Below are 7,787 nucleotides of genomic sequence, written 5' to 3'. Positions count from 1 at the left end.
GGTGCATCGATTGCAGGGGAGGATGTGCAAGAGGCCAGAGTTGGAGGAGTGCAGAAATCACGGAGCGTTGTAGGGGTTGGAGGTGCTTTCAGTAATAGCGAGGGGCTAGGAGGCATTGTCGGGACGAAAGCCAATGTCGGTCAGCGAACAACAGTGGGGTGATGGGTGAATGGGACTCGGTGTGAGTTAAAAGGTGGGAGTTTTGGATGAGCTTACGATTAGGGAAGCTAGCCAGAAATGCATTGGACTGGACATGTCTAGAGGTAACAAAGGCACGGACGAGGGTTTCAGCAACAGATAGACTGAGACGAGGCGGAGGTGGGCGATCTAACGGAGATGGAATTATCATGCCAAACTTCGTGATTGCAGTACTTGGGTCAACACTGACGGATTCTTCTCTCTTTCTCTCACTTTGCTTCCTCTCTCTCTCTCTATCCTGCTCTCCCCCTCTCCCTCTCTCTCTTGCTCCCTCGCTCTCTCACTCCCTCTCTCTCTGTCTCTCTCCAAATATTCAGGTGGGACATCTGAAATGGAGCCCGAGGATCTTCAGCTGACCAACTCCAGCGAGGTTCCGCACAATGTCCCGGTGACTGGGAACGACTCCAGCATTAATCGAGCGATGCAAGTCAGCTCTATTGTGATCTATGTCGTCACCTGCATCCTGGGCGTGTTGGGCAACGGGCTGGTCATCTGGGCCACCGGCTTCAAGCTGAAGAGAACGGCCTACACCGTCTGGTTGCTGAGCCTCGCCATGGTCGACTTCACCTTCTCTCTGGTGCTCCCGCTCTCCATCACCGAACTTGCCCTGGGCTACCACTGGCCCTTCGGCTGGCTGCTCTGCAAGGTCCACTTCTGGATGCTGTCCCTCTGTGAGCACGCCAGCATCTTCACACTGGTTGCCATCAGCGTGGACCGCTGCATCTCGGTGGTGCTGCCCGTCTGGTCCCGGAACCACCGCTGCCCACGGCTGTCCGCCCTGCTCAGCCTGGGGGTGTGGGTGGTGGCCGCCTTCCTGAGTGCACCAGCTTTCGTTTTTCATCAATTGGTATTGCAGGGTAACCGCACGCTGTGCGACACCATGTTCATGCCTGAAGCCTGGTACCAAGCGCTGATCCTCAAGTTCTTCCTCAGTGCATTCCTCCTCCCATTCCTGGTCATTGCTGCCAGCTACACCATCATCAGTCTGCGGCTGAGGTGGGGCCGCTTGGTTCCCAGCGGCGGCAAGCCATTCAGGGTCATGGCCGCCATCATCCTGGCCTTCCTCCTGTGCTGGGCGCCCTACAACATCTGTTCTATCCTCGTCCTGCTCCAGCCACGCAGCGAGCCATTGCCCCTACCGCTCAGCGTGGGCATGAGGCTCAGCTACAGCCTGGCCTACTTCAACAGCATCATCAACCCCATCCTCTACATCTTCATGTGGCAGGACTTCACGGACTTGCTCAAGAAGTCGATTCAACGGGTGAACAACCAGGGGGATTCAACGCAAAGTAATTTGTAGGAGGTTTAGAGGGGATTTGTGGGGGCGTTTCTCCACCAAGAGGGTGGTTGGGGTTTGAAACTCACTGCCTGAAAGGGTGGCAGAGACAGAAACCCTCACTGTATTTAAAAAGTACTTAATGTATCTGACAGAGATTCAGTGCTGCGAAACTGCAGCCTCTGCAAGACACAACATTTTTTGTCTCATTTTCTGCTAATAAATGTGCTTGCAAACTGCTCCAGGATGGCTGAAAACATGGGTTGCCCAATTTCTATCGACAATTTCTATCGACTCCGAAGACTTTTTCGATTTTAAAACATGTTCTGGTGTGTTTTAACATCTCACAGCTGCAAAGTGACAGTTCTCACAGGCATTGTTTGGAAACTGTGAAGAGAAGAGAATGAAAGACCAATTCATGGTGAAAGACTATCCCTTTATTTTAGAACTGGATAATTACATACACGGTGGACAAACGTCCAGAAAACTAGCAAAGGATGGCGGTAACACGTGAGGTCAGTGCTGCAGTCAATGTGAGTGGTATCTGGTCAGTTACCAAGGAAATCAGGGGGTTAATTTCCAATCGCTGACTAAGGCTGAAGTTAACTCATGTGTTAGAGTCTTTGCATTGTATTCACTCAGGTTATAAGCAATTTTTAACTGTTAAGTACTTTATGGGATTGGTTGGTGCAGGTTAAGAATTAGAAATTATTGCGCATTTGATGCTATTGTGATTGCTTGTATTTCTTTTGATTATTCTAAGTAAAAATAACCCCTGGATAGGGATGAGAAGAGAAACATCCTGTGTCTGTGTTGTTTTTGTCTCACAAGTCCGAACCCTGCACACTGGAAAGAAAATATATACATGTTACAGGCTAAAACTGCGATATGTTCTTTATGACATCACTAACATAAGCATTGCACAAGATGGCTCTTGCTGGAAATTGGCATCATGTGACTTGTCACTTGACCATTTTCTTGTTTCCATCAGCAGTTGCATTGCCGCAGTAGTCCACCAGGCGGAGCTCTAAATTACACTTCTCCCTCCTTAATGAAGAAGTATTAAGAACGTAAGAACATAAGAACTAGGAGCAGGAGTCGGCCTTTTGGCCCCTTGAGCCTGCTGCGCCATTCAATACGATCATGGCTGATCTGATCTTGGCCTCAACTCCACTTCCCTCCCCGCTCCTCATGCTCAAAAATCTGTCTATCTACAACATAAATATATTCAATGACCCAGCCTCTACAGCTCTCTGGGGCAAAGAATTGTTTAGATTTACAATCATCTGAGAGAACAAATTCGTCCTCATCCCAGTTTTTAATGGGCGACCCCTTATTCAAAAACTATGCACCCTAGTGCGATATTCCCCCACGGGGACGAATCATCATCTCTGCATCTACCTTCTCGAGCCCCCTCAGCATCTTTCTATTACAATAAGATTACCTCTCATTCTTCTAAACTTCAACCTACTCAACCTTTCTTCATAAGTCAACCCGTTCATCTCAGGACTCAACCTAGTGAAGCTCATCTGAACTGCCTCCAATACAAGTATATAACTCATTAAATAAGGAGACCAAAACTGTACGCAGTACTCCAGGTGTGGCCTCACCAATATCCTGTACAGTTGTAGCAGGAATTCCCTGCTTTTATACTCCATCCCTCTTGTAATAAAGGCCAACATTCCATTTGCCTTCTTGATTACTTGCTGTACCTGCATGTTAACTTTGTGTTTCATGTACAAGGACTTCCCAGATATCTCTGTACTACAACATTTTGTAATATCTCCCGATTTAAATAATAATGTATTTTTTTTTTCCTACCAAAGTTGATAACCTCACATTTTCCAAGATTATATTCCAGCGGCAAAATGTTTGGCCACTCATTTAGCCTGCCTATATCCCTTTGCAGATTATTTGCATTCTGCTCCCAACTTGCTTTCCCACCCATCTTTGTATCATCAGCAAACTTGGCTACATTACATTCGGTCCCTTCATCCAAGTCATTAATATAAATTGTACATCGTTGAGGACCCAGCACTGATCCCTGCGCCACCCCACGAGTTACTGTTTGCCGACCTGAAAATGACCCATTTATCCCAACTCTCTGTTCTCTGTTAGTTAGCCAATCCTCTATCCATGTTTATATATTACCCCCAAACTTGTGAAATTTACCTTGTGCAATAACGTTTTATGTGGCACCTTATCGAATGCCTTCTGGAAATCCAAATGCAACACACCAACTGGTCCCCCCTTATCCACCCTGCTCGTTACATCCTCAAAGAATTCCAGCAAATTTGTTAAACATAATTTCACTTTCATGAAACCACGCTAACTCTGAATTACTGTATTATGTTTTTCCAAATGTACTGCTGCTGCTTTGTTAATAATGGACTCCAGTATTTTACCATCGACAGATGTTACGCCAACTGCTCGATAGTTTCCATCTTTTTGCCTGCCTCCTTTCTTAAATAGGTGCGTTACATTTGCGGTTTTCCAATCCGCTGGGACCTCTCCAGAATTCAGGGAATATTGCTAGATTGCAACCAAAACATCCACGATCTCTGCAGCCACTTTTGTTAAAGACCCTAAGAGGCAGGTCCTCAGATCCAGGGGAATTGTCCGCATGTACTCCCATTAATTTGCTGAGAGAGAGAGAGATAGATAGATAGAGAGAGAGAGACAGAGAGAGAGAGAGACAAAGAGACAGAGAGAAGGCGGGGTGGGAAGGGGGTGGGGGGTGATCAGTGTACGAGATGGAGAGAGAGTGAGTGTGTGTATGTGTGAGAGAGAGAGCGGATGTAAGAGAGAGAGAGTACGAGAGAGAGGGGGAGAGAGAGATAGTGTGTACGTGAGAGAAAGTCAGAGGGATAGAGACAGAGAGAGAGACAGAGAGACAGACAGACATAGACAAAAAGAGAGAACGAGAGCGAAAGAGAGAGAGACAGAAAGAGAGAGACAGATAGTGAGAGAGAGAGAGACAGAGAGAGACAAAAAGAAAGAAAGAGAGAGAGAGAGAAAGAGAGAGAGAGAGAGAACGAGATCGAGAGGGAGGAATGGAGAGAGATGAGGAGAGAAAATGAAGGCAGAGACTGAGAAATGGAGGGAGGGAGCGAGAGGGATGGGGCCAGCCTCAGTGTGATAATCCTGCTGGTGCTGATAATGATCCATATCACCATGTGTGTGGGGTTTGAGAGATGTTTAATCATTTGTTGGGAGTACAGAGTTTTCAGATAGTTTCCATTCCCGCTCCAGTCATTCTGTCTACCCGGAGGTTTAACCTCCAACTTCATATACACCGGGGGGAGAAAGCTTTTCCATCAGAAGGGTCCAATGCCGATTGCCAGAATCCGATAATGCTCTGTCAGTTCCCGGCCGTGCTCCCGGCGAATCCGGTCTGTCCCAGCCGGATAATTCCCCTCTAGCATGGTCCCGACATTCTCCTGCATTCATCCATCTGGTATGCGCACATGTCGAATATTCCTGGAAAAGGGAGATCAGTCTGGCATCGATGATCTGCTGATAATCATCCCTGCCTTTGTGACCTCCAGACTCCGACTATTCCCAATGTACTCCTGGCTGGTCTCCCACAATCACCCCTCCGGAACCATCAGCTCGTCCAAAGTTCCGCTGCCCCCGTATCCTAACTCGCTCGAGTTCCGCTCACACACTGCCCCCTGTGCTCGCTGACCGACTTTGGTCCCGGTCCGGTAAAACCTCGATTTCAAAATTCTCATCCTCAATTACACATCCCTCCTCGTCCCCTCCCTATCTCTGTAATTCCTCCAGCCACTACACACCTCCCTATCTCTGTAACCTCCTCCAGCCTCTACATCCCTCCCTTTCACTGTAAGATCCTCCAGCCACGACACCCCTCCCTATCTTTGTAACATCCTCCAGCCACAACACCCCGCCCTATCTCTGTAACACCCTGCAGCTACTACTCCCCTCCCTATACCGATAACTCCTCCAGCCCCGACAACCCGCCCTATCTCTGGAACCTCCTCCGCGCTCTACATGCCTCCCTATCTCTATAATCTTCTCCAGCCCCTACATCTTTCCCTATCTGTGGAACCTCCTCCACGCCCCGACATAACTCCCGACCTCTGTAACCTCCTCCAGCTCTTACACCCTTCCCTATCTCTGTAACGTCCTCCAGCTCTTATAACCCTCCCTATCTCTGGAAACTCCTCCTGCCCGTACCCGCCTCCCTTTCTCTATAATCAGCTACAACCCCAACACCCTTCCCTATCTCTGTAACCTCCTCCAGCCCTGCACGCCTCCTTTTCTCTGTAACCTCCTCCAGCCAATATACCCCTCTCTTTATCTCTAACTTCCTCCAGCCACTACACCCCTCCCTATCTCTGTAACCTCCTCCACTCCCTACACCCATCCCTATCTCTGTAACCTCCACCAGCCCCTAAATCCCTCCCTACCTCTGTAACCTCCTCCCGCCCCTACACCCCTCCCTATCTCTGCAACCTGCCCAGCTCCGACATTCCTCCCAGATTTCAGCAACCGCCTCCAGTCCCGACAGCACGCCATATCTTCTCTGTAACCTCAATCCCTTCGACTCCTCCATATCTCAATAATCACCTCCAGCTCCGGCACACCTCCCTATTTCTGTAAACTCCTCCAGTCCTACACAGCTCCCTATCTCTGTAATATTCTCCAGCCCTTACACCCCTCCCTATGTCTGTGACCTCCTCCAGCCCCTACACCTCTCCCTCTCTCTCTAAAACCTCCTAAAGCTCCTACACGCCTTCCTGTCTCTATAATCAGCTTCAGCCCCTACATCTCTCTCTACCTCTGTAACCTCCTCCAGCCCCTACACTCCTCCCTATGTGTGTAACATACTCCAAACATTACACACCTCCCTATCTCTGTAACCTCCTCCAGCCCCTACACTCCTCCCTATGTGTGTAACATATTCCAAACATTACACACATCCCTATCTCTGTAACCTCCTCCAGCCCCTACACACCTCATTTTCTCTGTAACCTCCTCCAGCACATACACCCCTCTCTTTATCTCTAACCTCCTCTAGATCCCCACACCCCTCCCTATCTCTGTAACCTGCTCCAGCCTCAACACCCCTACCTATCTCTGTAACGTCCTCCAGCACCCACAACCCTCCCTATCTCTGTATCCTCCTCCAGCCAAACGCCTCACTAATTCTGTAACCTCCTCCAGCGCCTACGACACATCGTAACTTCTCGGTAATTTCAATCCCCCTCACCGTTTGCTATCTCTTTAAACTTCTCCAGTTCACACACACCTCCCTATCTCTGTAACCTCCTCCAGCACCTACACCACTCCATATCTCTGTAACCTCTTCCAGCCCCTACACACCTCCCTATCTCTGTAACCTCCTCAGACTCTACACACATCTCTATCTCTCTAACCTCCTCTAGCCACAATACACCTCCATATCTCTGTAAAGACTTCCATCCCCTACACCCCTCTCTATCTCTGTATTCTCCCCCAGCCTCTACACCCCTCCCTATCTCTGTAATCCTCAAGCCCCTGCACCCCTCTCGATCTCTTTATCCTCCTCCAGCCCCTACACCACTCCCTATCTCTGTAACCTCATCCAGCCCCTAAACCCCGCTCTATCTCTGTAACCTGCTCCAGCCCCTACACCCCTCCCTATCTCTGTAACCTCCTCCAGCCCCTACAACGCTCCCAATCGCTGTAACCTCTTCCCACCCCTACACCCCTCCCTATCTCTGCAACCTCCTCCAGCCTCTACACCCCTCCCTATCTCTGTAACCTCCTCCGGACCTACAACCCTCTCAGATCTCTACGCTCCTCCAATTCTGGCCTCTTGTGCATCTCCCGATTTCCATCACTCCACCATTGGTGGCCGTGCCCTCAGCTGCCTGGGCCCCAAGTTTGGCAATTCCTTTCCTAAACTTATCGCTTCTCTCTGCCAATCTTTAAGATGCTCCTTAAACCGACCTCTTTGACAAAGATTTTGGTCATCGGCTCTAACATTTGCTTGTGTGGCTCGGTTAATTATCCCTCTTGCTCCTTCTTGATGTGTCTGCAGCCTTTGACAGAGTTAAGTACTCCATTCTCCTCCAACGCCTCTCCACCAATGTGCAGGTGGGTGGGACTGCACTCGCCTCATTCCATTCTTTTCTATCTACTCGTATCCAGAGAACCTCCTGCAATGGCTTCTCTTTCCACCCCCACATCGTTACTGTTGACAATCTAGGTGTCTTATTTGACGCTGAAATTAGTTTCCAGACATATATACGCGGCACAACAAAACTACTTCCATAACATTTTTCACCTCCGCCCCTGCCTCAGC

The 7,787-nt window shown here is 49.1% G+C and overlaps 1 protein-coding gene across 1 annotated transcript; it reads left to right on the top strand.

The window, feature by feature from the left end:
• The first annotated feature begins 529 nt into the window (after positions 1-529).
• On the top strand, positions 530-1,498 carry LOC139240363 (chemerin-like receptor 1). The gene has a single exon (XM_070868833.1). The coding sequence runs from the start codon at positions 530-532 to the stop codon at positions 1,496-1,498; it is 969 nt and encodes a 322-aa protein (XP_070724934.1).
• The last annotated feature ends 6,289 nt before the right edge of the window (positions 1,499-7,787 follow it).

This window comes from Pristiophorus japonicus, chromosome 31, assembly GCF_044704955.1.
Source record: "Pristiophorus japonicus isolate sPriJap1 chromosome 31, sPriJap1.hap1, whole genome shotgun sequence".
In the NCBI taxonomy this organism is placed as follows: domain Eukaryota; kingdom Metazoa; phylum Chordata; class Chondrichthyes; family Pristiophoridae; genus Pristiophorus; species Pristiophorus japonicus.
Note: the sequence above shows the minus strand (reverse complement) of the source record. Positions and strands in the feature narration are given on the sequence as shown.

Excerpts from the sequence above, each read along its gene's own strand:
- LOC139240363 (XM_070868833.1), top strand. The coding sequence starts at position 530 with ATGGAGCCCGAGGATCTTCAGCTGACCAACTCCAGCGAGGTTCCGCAC.